Source organism: Solanum tuberosum, unplaced genomic scaffold, assembly GCF_000226075.1.
Source record: "Solanum tuberosum cultivar DM 1-3 516 R44 unplaced genomic scaffold, SolTub_3.0 scf00174, whole genome shotgun sequence".
NCBI lineage: Eukaryota > Viridiplantae > Streptophyta > Magnoliopsida > Solanales > Solanaceae > Solanum > Solanum tuberosum.
In genome coordinates this window covers 378,487-402,011 of record NW_006239103.1, presented here as the reverse complement: position 1 = coordinate 402,011, position 23,525 = coordinate 378,487, and the positions used below count along the sequence as shown (strand labels likewise).

Below are 23,525 nucleotides of genomic sequence, written 5' to 3'. Positions count from 1 at the left end.
TGTATTATCTTTTTAAATACAAAAGTTACTTAATTTTTCTCAAATATAATAGAATTTAACTATTTTTTATAATAAAAAAAGTCATTCTGACTTTGACTAAATATTCTATGAAATGAAATCAACATAAAGATATGTTGAAGTTATTAAAAACAATGAGGAGGTGAAAATGATGAGAATCTTTGACATTTATTGAAATATTATTTTGCCATAATAGTTGAGCAAGAGAATCTCTGTATAATTGAAATTTTAATGGAGAATAATTATAAGTAAATATTATCTCTAAATACGAAATAACATTAAAATTTAACATAACATATTGACCAAGCAGTTTAACGCTTAATAATTCATTAAATTTGTGAAAATTCATAATCAGAGGAACCAAAAATGCATATATTTATTAATTAAAGATTAAATATATTTAGACAATATTACAAGGATCACCATTTATCGATATTTGAGAGACTCAAAGTGCTAATTTTCCTTTTAAGTTTTGCTAGAATAAAATGAGTTTCTTTTATACATTCCATATAATCAATGAGAAAATAATTTTAAAATATTTTTCTTGAATAATTGAGAATAACTATATCTAAAGAGATTGACAAGTTAAATAAAAAATTAAAAATAATCTAGGAAGGAGGATCTTAAATAACATTTAATCCATTATCATTTTCCCATAATAATTGAGCATGTATTGGGATACATGAATCATATCCTAATCTTTTCATAGTTGGTAATTAATTTAAGGAAACATAATAATATTTACATATATTAGTATTAATTGTTAAAGAATGACAAAAGTCCCACATTGGTGATTAATGAGATGGGTGGACTCCTTATAAGGCTTGGACAATCCTCCTCCCTTTGAGCCAGCTTTTGGGTTTTGAGTTAGGCACTAAGACCTAATTTAACATTAATACTCTAGATTTTTTATCCCATAAAGTTTTATATTATAGTTGGAAACTAATTAAAGGAAACATAATTGTGTTTAAATATTAGCATGCAAATGCTAGATTTTGTTCCCTTAAATTATATATTATAGTACTATATAAAGACTAATGCTTCACTCATATAAGCCATATCCTATAGGGAAAAAAAACAAGGAGGAGGAGAAAAAACTAAAATTTCTGCAATTCAATTTGCCGATTACTGTTGCTGGAATGAAACGAAGCTTTGAAACAAAATTATGCTTTTGCTAGGTTCTGATTGTGAAACTCTTCTTTTTGACTATATATTATACATGTTCTTTGGTTCATTCTATACAATTCAGTGTACTAATCAACAATGAGTAGCTATTGGTTGCATGAGCACACATCAACCATCAACTTCCATTAGTCTTGATTGGAATTTAAAGATATTTATTAGGTTGAACGAATCTAAATTAGGAGTAATAATAATGAAAGCATTATTCAAATCGATTATGTTATTTAAGGTTAAACTTTTTCAGTGATAACTCATATCTTTGATATTATTTGATCTTTTACATAAATGAAGAGATAAGGATTTTAGCCACCGAAAATGCTGAGAAAACCTCTTGAAGAAAGCCGTTAGGAATATCTGTAGAATCTATATCAAGGACCTGTAAGCTAGTAGAAGTAGACATATCGATTTTTGATATGTTGATAATAATGATGAACTACACAAGTGAAACTATATTTCTAGTTTTTTGTTTATGTTTCACTTGTATATTTCATTATTATTATCAACACTCAAACTTGATTTGCCCGCTTCTACTAGCCTACAAGTCGTCATATAGATTCTACAAATATTCTCAATGACGTTCTTCAAAAGGTTTGCTCAACATTCTCGTGTCTAAATTTTTTATCTCATCATTTATAAAAAGAATTAAATACAATCAAAGTTATGAGTCCTCAATGGAAGAGTTTGACCTTATGTGACATGATTGATTTGGACGATGCATTCATTGTTACTTTCAATTTACGTTTGTTTAAGTTAATTTCAATTTACGTTTGTTCAAGTTAATAAATATTTTTAAATTCCGAAACTCGTCTCCCATGGTGGGATCTAAGCTAATGGAAGTTATGTATGTTCATGCAGCCAATAGATTGCTTGAGTTGAGAAATAGTGAAATTCCAATGCTGCTATTACCAAATTATGATTAATGAAGTATACATACTAGTTTGTCAATGTTTTGTGATAAACAATATGATGGAGTGGCGATAGTTTAATGATCGTTTGAAAGTATATATATATTTATTTATTTATTTTTATTTTTGAATTTTATTAGATAATGGATTCGTACTTTTTACTATTCTATATTTAAATAACAATTTTTTGAGTTATGTAATAAGGTTTGAATTTATGATATACATTTTTGTAATGCGCTTTTATCATTCAATCAAAATATCGTTAACAAGAAATATATATATATATTTCTTACCGTTTACTAACTTTATCCGACTTGTTTAAGATTCACCAACGCTAATGCAATTTGTGACTTAATTTTTAATCCACTAGGAATTAAATGATAATTTTCTTCTGTTTTATAACAATAGAGAATGATTAATAGATGAAAATGGCTAAGGTGTTTTATTATAATTTGATAAAAAAAATTGATGCAACTTCAAAATGGAATCAAATCAATTGAATAGATCAATATTAGTTTTGGGTTTATTTTAAATTTGTAAAAATAAATAATATTTGATTTGGTTTGATTTTAATAAAAACAAATTGAAGAAAAGATATTAAATCAAACTGATAAATTATATGCAACATATTTAAATATTTTGTATAAATTTTCAGCAATTTTTTATTTATACCATTAATTTTATCTGTAATACACGTATCCTTAAGTCCATTTCTTTTTTTCTTTTCTTTTTTAAATGAATCGAAATTAGTTTATGTAAAATTATAACTGCAAGGTTCATATCTAAGATTTAAAAAAAAAAAATTATAAATTTTATTAACCTAATTAAATTCAATTGATCTCAATATGTTTTTTCACAATCCAAAATTATAGCAAGCATAATGAAAGATTACTAAATGATTGTTTAAAAAAAATTAATTGGGCGTAGCGGAAGAGAAAATGGAGGAAGGGGTTATACCTGATCAAAGAATGAAAAAATATTTTTCAAATATAGTAAAAATGAGAAAGATAAATATGTGTTATATAATTTTGTATTATTAGATTTCTTTAAGATTGAATTGAATCAAACCAATAAAAATGTATTATAATTAAAATTGATTTGAAAATTAATTAAAGTAATTTGTTTTTGATTTAACCAAAAAATCTACTCCGAACCATGAACACCACTAATTGGTACTGCCAAAAAAGAACTTTAAAAATAAATATTTGTGCGTTGACATATAATATCTCATATAATAAAGGAATTGTTGTAAAGAGAGATTGACATATTATTATTAATTATAAGTTGGAAAAAACTAGGGAGTTTTTAAAAAAAAATTAATTTCATATATGATGACTTAACTTTTATTTTATTACAGTAAAGTTACTATATTATTTTTTTTAAATATAAAAATCATTCAATTTTGTTGAAATATAACAAAATTAAACTATTTTTTATAGCAAAAAACCATTCAACTTTGCCAAATGATCACAACAAGTCACTAAACAAGATTTTTTATAACTAAAAAGTAATTCGACTTTAACTAAATATTATATAAATGAAATCAACATAACAAAAGATACATTGATCAAACTTGAAAGTTATTAAGAACAACGAGGAGGTAAAAATGACGAGAATCTTTAACATTTACTCCAATATCCCTTAGCCATAATAGTTGAGCAAGAAAATCTTTGTATGATTAGAAATTAAATAGAGCATAATTATATTTGCATATTATCCGATTCCCAAATACAAAATAACATTAAAATTTAACACAACACATTGACCAGACGCCTTAACACTTCGTAATTCATTAAATTTATAAAAATTCACAATCAAATGAATCAAAAGTACATATATCCGTTAACTAAAATTAAATATATTTGACAAAAATTACAAGAACCACCATTTATCAATATTCCAGAGACTAAAGTGATTTAAAACATTTTCCTTGAATAATTGAGAATAACTATAAAGAGATTGACAAGTTAAAACTAAAAAGATAAATAGGAGGAATAATCTTAAATAACATTTATCAAATTTTTCCCCATAATAATATATAGTTGACTGAGGTACATGAATCATGTCCTAATCTTTTTCATAATTAGTAATATTAATTTAAAGAAAAATATTACTATATAATTACATATTAGCATGATTACTCTAGAGTTTAATTTGTTCCCATAAAATTTTATACCATAAAACTATATAAAGACTAACACTTCACTCATATAAACCACATAAAAATGAAGTCTTCACAATACAATTTGCCAATTATTTCTCTTATTTTGACTTTATATTATTCATGCTCTTTAGTTCATTGTATTAATCCACAATGAATTAGGAGCTAATTTAGGAGCTCATTGTATAATATTATGGGATTTGATGATGGAACTTTACCAATTCCAAAAGGAACAAAAAGTTCATTTCCAGTAAATTTTAGTGATCCAAAACAAAAGGCAATTGCTTCATGTGCTTTGACTGCTCGAACATCAAAAGGAGTACATGGTACATTTGTTTTATTTGATAATAATAGAGATTCTAAAAGATGTGCAAATAATATATGTGAATGGCATGCAAAGAAGGATGGATTGTATCTCAAAATTCAAGGCAAACAAGTTTTGCAATTCAAATGGTCTTAATTAATTTAATGTAATGGGGAGGGGAATAATAATGAGTAAATAATTTGAGCTATGTGATAAGGTTTGAATTTGTGATATGCGTCTCATTTATATTTTATTATATTGACTCCTTTATATTTATTGTTTTTTTTTGTCTCTAATGACTTTATTTGATTTGTTTAAGACTGATCATCTTTACAGAATTTGAAAGAAGGACATCCTGAATTCCATTTTATAAAAATAAATATTTTAAAAAATATTTACGGAGTGAGTTTATAATAAATGTATAATTATATATCATAAACTAACAAAAAGATATATTCTATCTAGGTGCTATAGCAATTAGTATATTACATTGATTATGATGGAATGTAGATTCAGCCAGCACTTAACATATACTGCTATAAAATAAGCAAAAGGAACAATTCCATTGTAAAAATCTAAATGTACTTTTTTCTATTTTTAGTAAATAAATGTTATTTTCAATGTTATCTAAGGGAATTATAAAATGCAAGGAACAATTGAGAAATCTTAAAGAATTTTCTACTGCATTATCTTTTTCTTTCGGTTGATAAATGTTATTTTCAATGTTATCTAAGGGAATTATAAAATGCAAGGAATAATTGAGAAATCTTAAAGAATTTTTTACTGCATTATTATATTTTTCTTTCGGTTGATAAGAAGAATGTCAAAATTGAAGTGATATGCTTAGATAAGATTAAAATATTCCAATTTAAAAATGATAATGTTTTTGGTATTCCATAAACAAAGACAGCCAAAGGTGTTTTTACCCCCAAAAAAGACGCAAAAGGTTTTTTTCCCCCCCCCCCCCCCCTCGATGTACATAAAAAAAACGCAATAACAACATATTTAGTATAGTCTCATAAGTAAAATCTGAAAAGAAAAATAGAAAATACGTAAATTTTATTCTTATCTTACAAAAATAGATACATCATCTCGAATAGATCCTCGTATCATTAAAATATAATTTAAAAAAAACTCAAAAATGAAAATTTAGTATGATTTTAAATTGATGTAATTGTTATTACTTTTTCTATATTGAGCAAGTTTAATTAAGCATCTAAGGTTCTATGGTGTAGTGGTTAGCACTCTGGACTTTGAATCCAGCGACCTGGGTTCGACTCCCGGTAGGACCTTTTTGGTTTGTCCTTTTTTATTATTATAAATTTATAATTATTTTATTTTTTTATTTTAATTATTTTTGTTTCTTTGAAACTTGTTCAAAAGACAATAATTGGTTTGGCCAATTTTTGTATTTTCCTTATTGTTTAAAGTGAAAAGACTAATCAATTAAGAGTTGAAAAGACTAAAAATATAATCAATAAATGAATGATTTAAAACACTAGACTAACTCAATGGTTAGTCTTCTCTCTATCCATTATATAAGACGGGAGCCAGAGTTCCACCTACTGATTCGACAAAACTTAATAATTTTGACTCTAATTTTATATTTACAATTAAAATTTCATTCAATATATGTAATAAATAACTTATCAAGAATCCAATTAACTATTTTTTAAGACTCACGAACTCATAAAGTATTCTAAATTCCAACTCTGCCTCTGCTTAACTATATTATATAAATCTAATAAAGTTCTAAACCATCTAATGGTGTGCAATGAAGATAGAAAAAAAGAAGTGTTTTAAAATTCAAAGCATGCTCAATTTGCACAAAAAGATGTGTCATGGCTCAATTTGCAATGTCCTTTCACAAAAAAAAAAAAACTACTAAGAAAATTGGAATATAATATTCTTTTCATAGATGAGATAGAACAAAGAATCATTACACTATAAAAAAAAACCAATATTTGAGGGTAGTATGCTCAAAGAATTTTGCCCCCCCTTGAGGCGTCTTCTTCTTCTAAGAATTATTACTATGTTATCATTAATTCACTTTTATGGTTATAATATTCCTCCTTTTTCACATGTCAACAAATTTTCTCCTTTAAAATCCAAGACAAGAGCCTTTGGTATCTTTGCAAGCAACAAATCTCATATTTACTTAGCCAATATGGAACAAGAAAGAGATCAAGAGAGATCAATGGATATTAGTCTTAAAGACCTCTCTAAGCAACTTGAAGATTTTGCTAAGGTTAGAAATTGGGAGAAGTATCATAGCCCTAGGAATTTGCTACTTGCCATGGTAATTAATTCTTTTACTATCTATCAATTTTCTACTTTTTGCCTTCGAATAAATATAGCGTTTACCGATTACTTTTAGGTGATTTATTAGAAAAGTAGTCATTGTTATAGAGTTTCAAATTTCACAGGTGAAACTTTATAATAGTCATGTCTTGGAGTTTCACCTTTGGAATTTGTACTATATGACGGTGACTGTTTTTCAATTTCAAGGGTTGAAAAATGGTTATTTGTGAGTTTCTATTGTCATTCAGAAGCGGATTCAAGTTTCATGATATATTCTTTCTTTGAGTTTCTTAAAATTGAACATATAATACTTTTATGAATTTATTGTTTTTCCTTTGAAATCTTTTAATAAATTTATTTTTCTAGAGAATATTTTTCTAACATTTTTTCCAATCAAATATCAAAAAGTAACTTACTAGACACACACTAGGTGATGAGACAGCCACATAACAAGTGTAGGAAAAATGGTAGTTGGTACCACTAGACAATCACACAATGTTTCTTGATTCCTATTGTACCTTGGCATGTACTACTTGGCAATGTTTGGCACACAAGAAAAAGCATATATATCTCTCTCCATTTGTTCAAAGATTCATGAAAGAGAAAAATAATTTGCATTTTGAATCCCTTTAATTGTAAATATTCATAAAATTATCATATTTGTTAACTCTTTCACCATTTGATTAGTACCCGCGAGTTAATGTTAAATTTGTATTGTTATTCCATAGAGTAAATATAATTTCTAAAGATAGTTTACCTATAACATATTTTATAATCCCTTGTTCCTCTTGGATGTGTATATTTTTGCCTCCAGAGTATGGTTTAGGGGTCAATAAAATGAGTTGAGTATGGAGTTTCAGGTAATTCAAACCTCAACATAGGCCAAAACACTATTTGATTTTTTCACGTTTCTCCAAACTTTAGTGGACATAGTTACCCATGTATTTGTAGAAGATTGCACATACCCTATGTGATTAGTCAAGATACACTCAAGCTGATTCGAACACCACAATTATCGATCAAACAAATATACATTAAGGGATTAAAGACGTAAACTTGGAGATTAAATATGCTTAATCAAATATCATAACGATCGAAATCATATAATATTTTTTTTTGTTGTCCAATTAAAAATTCAGGTAGGTGAAGTAGGGGAGTTATCAGAAATATTCCAATGGAGAGGAGAAGTGGATAAAGGGTTACCAAATTGGGAAGAATCAGATAAAGAGCATCTTGGTGAAGAATTATCTGATGTTTTGCTTTATCTCATTAGATTGGCTGATATTTGTGGCATTGATCTTGGTGATGCTGCTGCTAAAAAGATTCTCAAGAACTCTATCAAATATCCTGAGCCCAAAACGAAACGAGAATTCATATAGTCGATCTCAATAACAATTATTATTGTTGTTTGTTTTTTTACTAAGTGTGTATCATGATGAGAAGTTTTTTGTTTGGTGGATCATTTTGGTGATACTAGAAATAAAAAAATATATACAACTTATTATATATATGCTCTGATTTCAAGCAAGTTAGGGTCGATTAAGTTGATCGTGATGTTGAGATATTTTATATAGGGAGGATTTATTATATGCCAATTATTAGCTTATTGCATGTGATCCTCCTCTTTTATTCTTTATTCGAAGTGACTGTCAATATATCAGTAAGAAATAATTAACTAGAAAGATATTTCACTTTATTCGAAGTGACATGTCGTTTGTATTTTACCTAAGAATATTTTTATTCAGATAGTATTTCCGTCTTAAAAAGTTGAATATTTCACCATTACATTTTTAAACATTGACTAAATATTAATAATCGTTCCCAAAACTGATTATCCGAGCTAATTTTAACGAAAATAAATAAATATGGAGAATCAAAATTGAGCGTAAAAATAAATAATACTCCCTCCGTTTCATTTTATGTGAGGTAGTTTGACTCGGCACGAAATTTAAGAAAGAAAGGACTTTTAAAACTTGTGATCCAAAATGAATGATAGAAATTTGTGTAATTGTAAATCATTTCATCAAGGGATAAACATTTTATATTTTATAGATAAATTGTTATTTAATAGAAAAATATATCATTTTATTTGGGACTGACTAAAAAGGAAAGTAAGTCATGCGACTGAGGGAGTAACAAAGAGGAAAATAACCCTTTAATTTCCGCACATATCGTAAAAGCAGCGGCTAATTTGAAAAACCGTTAAACTCCCTTCTCTCTTCTCTTAATTTTTGCATCTCTCACAAATACACTAACAATTAATTCTAAAAAAAAATAAATTATATTTCATTTCTCATAAAAAATATATGTAACTGAAAAGAAAATACACACAAAAATCATCTGACCTGCTTCTCCAGGTTCTTTTTCTATTATTTTTCTAATTATCAGATTTGTTTTTTTTTGTCCTATTTTTGTTTTATTGGCGAAGAGTCATATACTTTTAATATCGAATCAGGATCAACTAGGACAAAAATTGAGAGATCTCGTTAAAATTATTAGTTTGGAAATTTACCTTTAAGTTAATCATAGGAACGTTATGCTCATTACTGAACTTGTTGAGGTTGAATCGATTATCAGGAAAAAAAAAGGGGACAAATTAGGATATATTCTTGGAAAAATAAAAATGTCATTGCTTTTGGGACAAGCAATTCTTCTATGTTGCTCAATCTCTTCAAAAAAATGTAGACAGGTAGACAGGTGTGTGTCGGATCATCCAAAAATAGTGTATTTATAGAGGAACAAATACGTGTACAACAACATTTTTGGAGAGTCTGAACAACATAGCCTGACATAATTTTGCAATCTATGTAGCTCAATCTCTTCAAAAAATGTAGACGAGTGTGTCGGATCATCCAAAATAGTGTATTTATAGAGGAACATATACGAGTATAACAACATTTTTGGAAAGTCTGAACAACATAGTCTGACATAATTTTGCAATCTAACTTGCTATCTTTTTATATTAGTAAAATTTGTGTGTTTTATGTGCAGCAAAATAGGCAAATATGGAGGGAACATTATTTTCCCCTGCTTTGGAAGGAATGAAGGATGTCAAATCTGAACATGGAGAGCTAATGACTAAGCCTTTCTTGGAAGTTTGCAAACTTGTATTGCCAATTCTAGGTTCACACTTTTCTCTATAATTGTCTTGAATTTTACTCGAAAATTGATGTAATGCTATCGATTATATTCATTGAGTCGTCTATTAGAAACAACCTCTCTATCTCTACAAGTTAGGGGTAAGGTATGTGTACGAGTGTACATTGGGTATGTTGTTGTTGTATATAGTTGTATTTGTGTTGTTTGAAGTTGTGTAATGAATCGAGTTCATTTGCTATACTGATGCCAGATAAATTTGGAGCTGCTATGACTGTGGTTAAATCTGATATCAGTGGAAATATAGCTGTGAGTTAGTCATTTCTTCTGTTTGAATATTATCGCGAATTGTGATGCAGATTTCATGTGTAGCAGAGTAACCTGGAGTTATTTGTGGTTGTAGAGCTCATGTAATCGACAAAAATGCAATGTTCATCGATGTTTACTTATAACGACAATCATCTTGAGTAGTAATATTGATCTAGTGGTTCAACTGTTATCAATTTGCACTTACAATGTTGCAGAAACCTTATATTGAACAACACATGAAACATAAATATCTTATGTTGGTTCTAATGGTGAATTATGGAATGCTTGTTTCCTTACAGAGGTTAGAATCCAAGTATAACGATAACCCATCGAGATTCAACTACTTGTACAGTTTTGTACAGGCAGAAGTTGAGATAAAGACAGCTAAATCTTCATCCAGTTGTAGCAATGGTCTTCTATGGTTAACAAGGTGCGCGATTGTTTTTCCATGTTCTCATTTCAAAAAACTAATCTATGGTTCATAACAGAAAGATAAAGTTGTCTCCTTGTGATTGCCTACATCACACATGCCCTTTCCCGGACCTTGCATGCTTTGTGCACAGGGTTGCCCTTCTAAGCTTTGGTGCATAACAAGCTTGCATTTGCTTATTTGATGAACGAACTTTGCTACCATAAGGTGTTAAGATAAATCAGACTAATCGATGATTCTACTAATGCTGCAGAGCCATGGACTTCATAGTGGTGCTCTTTCACAATTTAGCTCAGCATCAAGATTGGTCAATGTCCCAAGCCTGCAATGATTCTTACTCCAAGACGTTGAAGAAATGGCACGGATGGCTTGCTAGTTCAAGTTTTACGGTATGTACTTCACTGTGTTTTCAGTCTAATAATGACCTTAACACCAGCACATGTTAATGTGTTTCTAAATGTGATCCAAAGGTTGCGATAAAGCTTGCACCAGATAGGAAAAAGTTCATGGAGGTCATAAGTGGCAATGGTGACATCAATAGTGATATGGAGAAGTTCTGTACGGCGTTTTCACCTATACTTCAGCAGATCCACAAATTTTTGGTATGACATTTATATACTCTTTTCAAGTTTTCGATAAGAGTAAGGTTGTCTTAAGTTTGTCAATGATGCATGGTTTTTCGTTGCAGACTAGTGTTGGCTTGGACAGTATGAAGGCTTCATGATCAACTTCTCCAGTATCAACAATGTTATTTTTCTCCAAAAAGTTTACCAGATCTGTTGCTTTTATTTTCATTTCATCCCACTCAAATGTAAGGAAAGAACGCGTATGATCTCAGTTTATGGAATGCTAGTTGTAAAATTGAGATTTATCTATCGATATATTCATCATATTCCAGTTCAACATAGTTTCTACCTACACGTCAAGTTTAGAACGACATCATGCACATCACTGGACTCATTATGCTCTCTTGAAGTGTGATTTGAATGATTTGCACAAGTTTCATGTGCCTTCAAAATCAGCTATCTCAATGATCTCTAAGTCGAGTACATGAACCTCGAGTCATTAGTTGTTAGGATTTTAGCCACCCAAGTCCTCTATGGTTCTTCCTTTCTCCATTTCCCCTCTCCTCTTGGAGTGCCACCAGAAAGAAATTAAAAGAACAGAGGTATGAATTAAGACATGAAATCCAATTATTTGAAAACATATCAGACAAAGTAAATCAATCATTCAATATGAGTACATATGCGATGTACTCAAGAGCAAAAATATCATAATGGTCGCGTGATTACATACATGATTCACACAAACTCATACGCGCATATCAACTAACACTCATTTAGATATCTTTTGACAGTTACAAAAGGTGTTCTACTCAGATGTTCTCCTACTTTGGGAGAAAGTCCAGTACCTACTTCTTTGATATGTGACTTTGGAGTCAATGGAAGCATATTTTCCAGTGAGGTAAATGGCAAGTGATTGGACCGTTGTGTTCCCTTCACTGGGCGTAAGTAAGCTAAGTGACCACGTGAGAAGTTGTTGCATTTTGGAAGCTTACTCACTGGTGTGACTACCTCCTGTTCTTTAGGCATCGGGGCACCAGATGGATCCTAATTACAGAAAAATTAACAGTTTCATATCAAATAACTGTCATAACAATATGAAGTGAGTATAAACATTTTTCTAAAGCCAGTTAAGTATAAACATACCCCTATTGCAAGGAAAGTGAATGAACTGTCAGCACCGAGGTGTATCTCAATCAGTTTGCGCAGATCAGCTAAGGATGAATCTTTGCCAACCTTTACCGTGGTTGCTACACCAGGATTCTCTTTTGATGCAGCTTCCCATTTCACGTGGACTTCGAGATTGCCAGAAGTAGGATTAAAGTTCTCCTTTGAATCATTTTCTTTATCATAAGAGCTCTTAAACATTCTTGTCTGATTAACTGGTGACTTTTGTATGGTCTCGGGATTACATAATGGCAAAAGATCATTGGACAAACCTTCTGCAGCAAGCACAGATGCATAATCCTCTCTGATTGTCTTAACTGTTGGTACTGAAGAATCAGTATCTTCCAAATTCTTCTGTGCAGGCACTGGGCTTACACTATGCTGAGAAAGCTCTCTATAATTGCCACAGAGTGTGAAAATGTTCTGAATAAGCGCTTGCCTAGAAGGGGCTGCACCCATACAAACATCATTGTCCTTGCATAAATCACTGAAATGATCAGGATCTGGTCTCAAACAACTCATATCATGATCAAGCAGACCAGAACATATTGTTTTTTCCTCAATGACCTCCTTCTGCACCTCCTCATCAACGGGGGGATTCTCTGTATCTCCTTCATCATCACCTTCTTCGTCCTCTTCAAATACAGTGCTCAAGCTACTTTTATTGGTGAAAAGTGGATCTTCAACTTCTCCTAAATTGCTTATGTTAGGATAACCCGAGATTGCTTGGGAAGTATTGCCTTCAGGTTTATAGACCAGTACATCCCGCTTTCCAACGTCCATATCAATTGATCTGTCCAAATCCATAGACTTTACCATTCCTGCATCTTCAGAGTAAATCTCCTGCAGCCTTTTCGCGAAAGTATTTTCCTCCATTGATCCACTTTCAGCCCTAGAGCGATGAAGCTCAGCTTCCATATCCTCCAAGCGCCTCCGGAGCATTTCAAATTCTTGTTGCTGCTGGAACATTCTTTCTTCCATCTTCCTCCTCTCCATTTCAACAATTTCATTTGCCATTTTCTGACATTCTTGTATCTTCTTTTCCAACTCACTCTTCAACATCTGAGTTCGCTCGTTTACTTTAAGATTGATCTGCTCCTCGGTTATCTCCATTCCCTTTCCTTGTACTAACTCCAGTTTGGCCCTTAGTGTAGCCATTTCTTCTTCTTTCTTCATAAGCTCTTTCTGAGCTTCATTACGCTCTTTCTCTTTCAGCTTGTTCTCCATCTGAAGCTTGTAGATGAACTGATCCATAACGGCAATCCTTGATCCCAAGATAACTGTCGATGAAGAATCCTCTGTACCTTTCTCCTTCAATGGCGTATGAGGACCGCGGACAATGCACTTTGCTTTGGCACCATATTCCAGAGTGGAGATAGTCTTGTGGAGCTCTTTAGGATCTGGACTTGCACATAGTATCATAAGAATTTTGGACTTGTCATCCTCGAAAGAGTCCTAAACAATACAGTTGAAACAACTATCACAGTCAATGAACACTTCCAAAGCAATCTGTCATACTATAACCAGCTAAGTTGCGCGGATTCTTCAGTTTTGATGCCACACCCGCACGGATTCTCCAAAAATACACCACTTTTGGAGAACCCGACACGCACCCATTGACATTTATGAAGAGTCCAAAGCAACATAGATCACCAGCATATGCAAAACTTACCTGTAATAGCATGGTTAACTTGCTATCACGAAATGGCACGTGAGAATCACCATTAGCAATGGACTCAACAACCCTCTTCAATGCAATGTTTCCCTGGTTGATTTTCGCAGTCTGCAAGATTTAATCATCAAGGTACAACAGTAAGACACAATTATATCATATAGATGGTCATACATTTGAGTTACTTCAAAAGGAAATCAAATAAACTTAATACAAGCGAGCCAAGTGAATCCAGAACTTATACCTGCATTTTTGCTTCCAAACCAGTTTGACCAGCTTGTTCAATATTCTCAGAACCGGCCATATCCACAAGCATTAGTCGCCCACCCACTGTTGGAACGTCAAGGATTATCTGCAATGGAAGACAAATATGCATTGCTGAAACTAGAAATTGAATGAACTTCTTTCCATGAAAAAGTGATTAAACAGTTACCATGCAGTGGCTCCGAGAGCTCCTCTCGTTACACAGAGTACTCTTTACTATTCTTCTCTTCTCTACTTTTTGGATCTCTTTCGATATCTTTATAGCTTCAGTCCCTGAAATAAAAGTTGCATTTTTGGCCTTTTTACCTATAACTTCCAGTTTCACCTGCAAGGTAAGAGACAGAACCAACATTGTACAGACACATAAAAATCAGTAAAGCACAGTCATCTTTTAATAGACTTAAAAGGTACTAATTTCTAACTATTAATATATGTTAGCCTTCAGATCAACAATTTTATGATAAAGAAGATCCGATTTTCTCTACTGAAAAATACTCATCCTTCCATAATCATATACTGAATGGATCATTGAGATTTGGTGTACAGATACTTATCCTTCTATAACCTCATGTAGGTTCTCACTGACATAATCTCTACCGAACAATACTAGTGTTATCCTTTCATGTCATGCACGGAATGGCATGTGTAAATACTGAAATTACATTGAGCAAATGTCACTTGAATAACAACAAGCACATCATCTTTAATGGCTATCGAAAGTCAACTGAAATTGCTATTCGACAGGAAACTTAAACGAGCCTTAGCAATAGCTGCTACAAATTCAAGTCATCAGCTAGCACATTTAGAAACTGGAGCACTATAAGCATTTTGCTTGATACAAATCACAACTATAATGTCAAGGTTTCATTCAGTGAAATTGCAGAATCAATGATACAGAACTAAACATGTTGTACTAAAATCTCGAGAAACATATCAATCGAAAAACAATACATGGACAAAATATCAGATAAGAGACTACTACTACTATTCTGTACGAAACATTACTAGTGCATCAAATAACTAATTGCCAAAAGAAAAACTTCATTTTTTTACCTTGGAAGCACAGGCCTTGGACCAACCAAAAGCAAATCCTCCACCACCATTAGTCGTCGATAACAAATCATAAATCTCCTCATTATAAATCTCCAACACAGTAACATGAACAAATGTGCCAACACCAACCTTCTTCTCACTATTTTCATCATTTTCTTCATTTCCATCACCCAATATATCCTTCAATGACCTATACACAATTCCAGGCTGCTTAACACTCCCAAACATAGTATGACTCTTACCAGCACCAGTTGGTCCATACATCATTATAGTACATTTATCCCCTAATTTCACCCCATCAATTCTTGACTCCACAAATTTCTTATAAAACTCATCAAGATCTTCTTCTTCAGATAACGACACACCATCAAGAGTAAAATCCCTATACCCTATATCAGTCCTAACACGTAGGGACCGACAGTCAGAATTCACTTGCAATGCTGATAAAGGTTTCTCCTTTTTATCCGGGTAATCACGAATCCTACCAATAACCTCTACCGGGTGCTCGGGAGGTGGACCCCCTTCTTTCATTGCTGTAGAATTAGGGTTTGGTGAAGGTTTTGCTGAGTTGAAATTTAGACGATGTTTCGATTGTGGGGTTCTTGAATTTACATGGGTCTGGTGCAATTTTGATGACGGAGTCGGAGTTGTATGATTCTTTGATGATGGTGTAGGAGCCATTGAAGATTACAAATGGGGTTTCGTTTTTCTAATCACTGATCGAATTTTTCAAGAAAATTTCAAGATTTTACAGACCAAGATTGAATCTTTGAAATGGGGTTTTTTTTCTGTCACTGATTTGATTCAAGATTTGATTTTTTTGGAGATTGTAGAGCTAAAAATGGAAAATGGGGAAGAAAAGAGTGGTTTTTTCAGAATTGATTGAGAGTGAAATGAAAAAAAATGGACTGTATTTTTGGATGTTTTGGTTTTGAAAATTCAAAAAATGAAAAGTTTAAATTGGTAACGGCTAGTTTCAATTTTTGTTTTGAAACTAGCTTTGTCTTTTTACCATTTTAACCTTTTCCCTTTTCACCTTGATTAATAAATATTCGAAAAAAAATACTAATAAATAAACATTAAATGAGTCTAATAATAAATAAACTTAAAGAGCTAAAAGATTGTGTATCTAAATTTTTATCTTAATTCTTGTACTTGAGATTTTAGCTAAAATCAAATCTTTTTGTTGGCTTTTCCAACATGAATGATAATTCAAGGGCGAGTTAAATTGAGAAGATCAAATGATTTGACGGATCAAGAAGTGAACAAGTGTAGTTGACTACTGATCGATTTTGCCAGATGTATCAGAAACCCTTTACCTAACTCTCATTCCGTTTGCATATAATATACAAAGGGTTAAACTTTTGAGTCCCCTGAAAGAGAAGTCTCACATAATTGAGTAGAGGTTAAAGATAAGATTTTTTTGTCCGAGATTACATTTTTTTTATAGGGGTAATTCCATCCAGTTGTTTTGAATTAGCTTATTGAAAGTTATTGATAAGAATATGTAAGTACTAAAAAGTACTTTTGGGTGCTATAACTGAAAAGCCATAAATTGGTGTTGACTAACTTATGGATTTTGAGTTAAGTACTACTAGTTTATAAGCACTCTAGAATTGTTTCTTAAATATGTTTGATAAGTTTAAAAAGTGTTTATAAACTAATTTAACCAGATTAGTCAAACACCCTCTAATCTTATTTGCCTTAACTTATTTAACTAGGATAAATTCTATCAATATTGGACTATATAAATCTAAATAGATACACATGACTTCAACTAATTTGAGATTGACGCGTAGATCAACGAATTTATGTTAGAAGGGATGCTTTGTATACCGAGCTCTACTTATTAGTAGAGCCAAGATACTTGTGTTCATTTACATCAGTGGTTCCTCATCAATTGGTTTTTCTTAAATAAATGAAGGAGCCTGTTTCATTTATTATATTCTCCAACTTTCCAGGATCATGCTGTTTGCAAATTGCAATGTCATTAAATCAGAGGTTTGAGTCTTGGAGTTCTATAGTTGTGGAGAGTGGCATTTACTTTGTCACTGCTTTCAACTCGAACCATGTATACATTGCTATGTAGTGTGACTCTTTGATCTATTGGTTGACTCTGTGAGTCTCATAGGTGGACATATCGAACAAAAATAAGATCTCAAGTTGACATCACGATACACTAATTTGCCATAATTGTGACTTTGACTAGCAAGCATCACAACTAGTATATCTCATGTCTCTTTTGGACAGGATTCTTGGCAGTTTTAGTCAACTCCAAGCTCTTGAGTAATTCTATAAGTATTTTCTTTGTTGTTCATATAACAACAATACCCAATGTAATCCCACGAACAGGTCTGTGGAGGGTGGTGTGTACGTAGACCTTACCTTACCTCATATGTATTCTTGAAATCTCACTGCATAACTCCATCACATGTCAAATTTACTGTATACAGATTTGAATTTGCAGTAGCATTACAAATTTGCTAGCTTTGACCAGCAGAATAATGTTGAGCATATCTATACATTTGATATGTTGTTACATGAAATTGTAGCAACAAAATATTGTAGGAAAACTATATTTATTGCAGCTTAACTTATGAGATAACGAAAACTCTAAGCTCTCCTCTGTCTCCCCTTGTTACACGTGTATCAGAATCGATATAGGTAACTTCAAACTCACCATTTCCTGTATTTGATGGTGGCCTGAACTGATCTGGTATGCGAGGCACTTCTATTGGTGGCAACTGTGATAAATTTCCAGTTGTCTTCACTGTAGTTTTCTCGAATACAATCTTAATTGTAGATGATCCTATTTGTGGAAATGTATAAACATGACGTGAGATACGAAAACTTTAGAATTTTTGTACTGCAAAAACAGAAACAATAATGCCAAAATTCTTGGTCCAAAAGATGTGAGAATACACAGAACCAACCTATAAGTTCAAATTTGTGGGCTAAAGTGGCAGTTGCTTCAACAGGTGGGAAAGGCCACGGAGCACCTAATTCAAGCTCCACTATGTTGTCAAAATCCTTGCTTAGTACATCAATTCTTTGAAATACCTGATCAAAACAAATCAGTCGGTGATGCTACCGTGTATCAATATATATAAGCTTGACAAATAGCAGTGAATTATAACGCTCTACATTGTTCTGCAGCAAGCTAAAAGAACTGGACATATTGATCCTTCTAACTGCAAGGCAAAACCATGGAGAAATGTTCGACAACAAATCCAGGATAGGACTCTAAGAATGCAACTTCTTAACCTGGATATAATCAAGGGCTGATTTACGTTGAAGGTAGCAGCTACGGGTGCAACCACACACAGGGAGAGAGTTGAAAATTCTTTTAAAGTATATATTTATACCAACCCTGACCTCATCACAATGACGTAGTGGGTGCAACAGTACTCCAAAATCACTTAAATCCTAGATCCCCCTCTGAATATAATGACAAACTGTCTTTGTTCTCTTCATAACATGTCTATGGTAATCATAATAGATGTCTGACCAACCACTCTGTGTTCTCTTTAATTCATGGTTAACCACTGTATGCATGTTCGTAACTGGAGACGGGAAGAGGCCAGCTCTTACAGAATTAAATGAGTCCTTTTAGCTTACCTGACCAAGAGTGATGGGAAGAAGTCTTCCAGTGGGGGGGCCAGGACGACTTCCACCAAGAGTACGAGATGAGAATGCACTGCTGTATATCAATTTCCACCTCCCTTGAAGCTTATCAAGATCAGCTGCGAGATCTACAGCTCCTGCACAAGATTCCAGCTCCTTGGCAGCCTCATCCGCCTTCTTTAGATCATCTTCACTTGCAGCAAGACCTCTGTTTAGCCCAGAAACAGCACTCTGCAAGTGATCAACACATTTGTCAAGAGGAACCTTCTGACTTGCTATAATCAATATAATATATAATAAAGGAGTATCCATGTCTCTATTGCTTTAATGGCAGATGATTGATAAGGATATGCCATTGTATGAAGGAATAAATAATACAAAGATTAAATTCCATGGAAAAGAGAAAAAGACTTAAAACAGTAAGAGGAGATGGGGAAATATCCGCAACCTTTTCCAATGACAATTATACTTAACGATGATTAAATACTAATGGTTCAGCCAAATATTGGACCTAGCCAAGGAAGTGCTACGTCGTGGAGATAGGCATAAACTCATGGTGACAGCAACATCAGTTGCATACATCTTTGACTCCAGATCAACAACCATTCTATTGCACTTAAATGTGCTAAACAATAGGATTCTAAGCATGTAAAGAAAGTTGATTGGCAATTGAAGCAGGACAGTAGTATTTTCTCGTAAGAATATACATCTTTTATTTGTCCTTAGACATTGCCATTCCAAAGGTGATTCTGTAGTCAGGGCGAATCCAAGAACTGAATATTGTAGGACAAAATACATTCCAACATTGGAAGCAATATCTGATCTTCATTAGTCTCTCAGTCACTCAGCCTCAAAGTCTGACCAGATCCTTCAATGGTACAAAATGCTGGGACAAGTAGTAATTTCTTTTGCCACAAGGGTGTCTAAGAGAATTTGAATGGAGAAACATGGTCAGTGAGGATTCATTGACCATTAAAGAAGCCAAAGTTGATTACGAAAAGGTTACAGAAGGGAGTTAGACTATATTACCAAACCCCCCTTGTACTCAAATACCAAATTCTGAATCACAAACTAAATTTCAAGTTTCAACATTTATGTAGCAATTTAGAAGATAGGAACAGAGGTAGATTTTGCCTTAATCTGTCATTTACCTCATCACATCACACTTAATCCCTCAGTGACTCGAGTTGTTTAGGTGGTAACAAACAAGTTCAGTATCACTTGGATAACAATGTACTTGCATGATAGAAAGCCCAAAAGAGAAACCAGAAATAAAGCCAAAAATCAATTCAATCCAACTACTCCAACAACAAACTAGTTAAGTCAGCTTTGTATCCATTCCCGTCTAATCAAGTTTCGAGAGGATTCATCTTAATTCGACTATTTCTATGTTGACTTTCAACCTACCACAATCTAACTCAGCTCTAGTTTGGAGTTGGCTATGACAACCTCACATGGACGGTGTTTTAAGCAAGGAAATTAGTGTTTACACGAAAAGGGAAAATGAAATTGACTAAAAGGGGACCAATAGAGCAAATAAATTAAAGTCTAGGCTAGCATATGTACCACAAGATAGTGGAATTTCCATAAGACAATTACCAATAATCAAGACAAAGAATCCAAGACACATCCATCAAAGGCAACTTAAATAACTGCATAGGGAAGTTAGAACAAGAAGATTAATTCAAGAAAAACGAGCAAAAGATTAGAGCTTTAAGTACTAATAACTTGAGTTTCAGACACCCAAAAAACTCAACTCTAGCTTCTTTACTACCAGGTGGCTCAATGGAAGTGACTAAAAGGAAAAGGATACTGAAATAGACTACAAGGGGATCCATAGAGCAAATAGATTAAAGTCTAGGCTAGCCTATGTACCACAAGATAGTGGAATTTCCATAAGACAATGACCAACAATCAAGACAAAGAATCCAAGACACACCCATCAAAGGAAACATAAATAATTGCATAAGGAAGTAAGAACTAACACATTAATTCAAGAAAATAACAAAAGGGGTCAAAAAGATTAGATTTCTAAGTACCAACTTGAGTTTGAGACACCCAATAAGCTCAACTTTAGCTTCTTTACTACCTATGTACCACAAGATAGTGGAATTTCCATAAGACAATTACCAATAATCAAGACAAAGAATCCAAGACACATCCATCAAAGGCAACTTAAATAACTGCATAGGGAAGTTAGAACAAGAAGATTAATTCAAGAAAAACGAGCAAAAGATTAGAGCTTTAAGTACTAATAACTTGAGTTTCAGACACCCAAAAAACTCAACTCTAGCTTCTTTACTACCAGGTGGCTCAATGGAAGTGACTAAAAGGAAAAGGATACTGAAATAGACTACAAGGGGATCCATAGAGCAAATAGATTAAAGTCTAGGCTAGCCTATGTACCACAAGATAGTGGAATAACCATAAGACAATGACCAACAATCAAGATAAAGAATCCAAGACACACCCATCAAAGGAAACATACATAACAGCATAGGGAAGTAAGAACAAACAGATTAATTCAAGAAAATAACAATAGGAGGTCAAAAAGATTAGAGCTTTTAAGTACCAATAGCTTGAATTTCAGACACCCAATAAGCTCAACTTTAGCTTCTTTACTACCTATGTACCACAAGATAGTGGAATTTCCATAAGACAATTACCAATAATCAAGACAAAGAATCCAAGACACATCCATCAAAGGCAACTTAAATAACTGCATAGGGAAGTTAGAACAAGAAGATTAATTCAAGAAAAACGAGCAAAAGATTAGAGCTTTAAGTACTAATAACTTGAGTTTCAGACACCCAAAAAACTCAACTCTAGCTTCTTTACTACCAGGTGGCTCAATGGAAGTGACTAAAAGGAAAAGGATACTGAAATAGACTACAAGGGGATCCATAGAGCAAATAGATTAAGCTTCTTTACTACCTATGTACCACAAGATAGTGGAATAACCATAAGACAATGACCAACAATCAAGATAAAGAATCCAAGACACACCCATCAAAGGAAACATACATAACAGCATAGGGAAGTAAGAACAAACAGATTAATTCAAGAAAATAACAATAGGAGGTCAAAAAGATTAGAGCTTTTAAGTACCAATAGCTTGAATTTCAGACACCCAATAAGCTCAACTTTAGCTTCTTTACTACCTATGTACCACAAGATAGTGGAATTTCCATAAGACCATTCCAACAATCAAGATAAAAAACCAAAGACACACCCATCAATGACAACATAAACAACTGCATAGGGAAGCAACAACAAACAGATAAATTCAAGAAAATAACAAAAGGGGGTCAAAAAGATTAGATTTTTAAGTACCAATAACTTGAGTTTGAGAGACCCAATAAGCTCAGCTTTAGCTTCTTTACTACCAGGTAGCCTAAAAGTGACTTCATCAATACCCGACTGACAAATTAAGGCTCTCTTGCTATCATAGCTCCTTTCCTCAAAGAATCTTTGAGTACTTCTCTTGCTTCTTCCTGGGAGATGACAGGGGAAAGATTGGCAAGAATTTGATAAAGAATGATTGTGAGAAAGGGGAAGTCTAGAATGAAGTAGAGAAGCCATGGTTGAGCTTGAGTTTCAGAAAAAGGATCGATCTTTTGTGGAGTTTGATTGGTGGTAGTAGTAGTCTACAATTTTCTAGTTTTGTGTTGAATCAAAAAGCTAAGGGACCCATCTCCTTTTCTTTTTTTCTTGATTTCTTTCGGTGTTTCATATCCATATTGAAGTCTATTAAATTCAAATTGTGAAATCTCTTTAACAAAGACTATTACATATTTAGAAACTCGAATAAAAACTTTTAATTAAAAATAAAAGACTATTATGTACTTAAAAACTCAAATCGAAACTTCTAATTAATGTGAGAGGAACCGAAACCTAATGGTGCCACTGCCTTATGATTAGTATAGTAGGTAACAATGTGGGACACTATGAGACGTGGCGATGCTGGCAATGGCACATTTATAAATCATACTCCCTCGTGCACACATGAGTCGTAATATACGTAGGACATAAATTATTATAGGAAAAATCCTTTTGGCCAGAATTTGGCCATAATGGTCCAAATACATGTTCACACTATAAACTGATTCATTTTTTGACAACTATACCCTTCTTTGTCAAATTTATTTTTTCTTATTAATTTATTCATTAATTATGCTTCAATAAATGAGAAAGTTTTCCAATACATAATAAATTTACTAATTTTTATTCTCTAACTTCTATACATACATGGCTTTTAATTTCTTTTAGAAATATTGCGAAATGGTCAAAGGCCAATGCATATGTAGTTTTTTTTTTCTTCCTTAATTTTCTGATAAAAAATCTATAAAGAATACAAAATTTAAATTGATAATTAGAATACAAAATTTAAAATTTAGAATATAAAATTTAAAATTTACATTACAAAATAAACTTACTCATAAAATTAAATTCAAAATAATTTTAACTCAAACTCAT

At 32.3% G+C, this 23,525-nt stretch overlaps 4 protein-coding genes and 1 non-coding gene across 5 annotated transcripts; 3 read left to right on the top strand and 2 right to left on the bottom strand.

The window, feature by feature from the left end:
• Positions 1-5,790: 5,790 nt before the first annotated feature.
• TRNAQ-UUG (transfer RNA glutamine (anticodon UUG)) lies at positions 5,791-5,862 on the top strand. Its single transcript has one exon. It is a non-coding gene; the product is annotated as a tRNA-Gln (tRNA).
• A 590-nt stretch (positions 5,863-6,452) lies between these two features.
• LOC102583324 (dCTP pyrophosphatase 1-like) lies at positions 6,453-8,379 on the top strand. Its single transcript, XM_006354407.2, has 2 exons — positions 6,453-6,869; positions 8,011-8,379. The coding sequence occupies exons 1-2, from the start codon at positions 6,546-6,548 to the stop codon at positions 8,248-8,250; spliced, it is 564 nt and encodes a 187-aa protein (XP_006354469.1). The 5' UTR covers positions 6,453-6,545; the 3' UTR covers positions 8,251-8,379.
• Positions 8,380-9,876: 1,497 nt separating this feature from the next.
• LOC102582994 (glycolipid transfer protein 1-like) lies at positions 9,877-11,434 on the top strand. The gene is made up of 6 exons (XM_006354406.2): positions 9,877-9,994; positions 10,221-10,276; positions 10,576-10,706; positions 10,960-11,095; positions 11,177-11,308; positions 11,395-11,434. Exons 1-6 carry the CDS (start codon positions 9,877-9,879, stop codon positions 11,428-11,430), a joined length of 609 nt encoding a protein of 202 aa, XP_006354468.1. The 3' UTR covers positions 11,431-11,434.
• Positions 11,435-11,927: 493 nt separating this feature from the next.
• On the bottom strand, positions 11,928-16,336 carry LOC102582662 (kinesin-II 95 kDa subunit). Its single transcript, XM_006354405.2, has 6 exons — positions 15,426-16,336; positions 14,542-14,697; positions 14,353-14,460; positions 14,109-14,219; positions 12,416-13,891; positions 11,928-12,316 (listed from the first exon to the last, which is right to left on the bottom strand). The coding sequence occupies exons 1-6, from the start codon at positions 16,104-16,106 to the stop codon at positions 12,035-12,037; spliced, it is 2,814 nt and encodes a 937-aa protein (XP_006354467.1). The 5' UTR covers positions 16,107-16,336; the 3' UTR covers positions 11,928-12,034.
• A 1,488-nt stretch (positions 16,337-17,824) lies between these two features.
• On the bottom strand, positions 17,825-22,689 carry HRBP1 (harpin binding protein 1). Its single transcript, NM_001287935.1, is given in 4 exon segments — positions 17,825-18,234; positions 18,359-18,485; positions 19,044-19,280; positions 22,383-22,689. Coding segments are annotated over 4 exon segments (828 nt in total). The 5' UTR covers positions 22,632-22,689; the 3' UTR covers positions 17,825-18,019.
• Between the last annotated feature and the right edge of the window lie 836 nt (positions 22,690-23,525).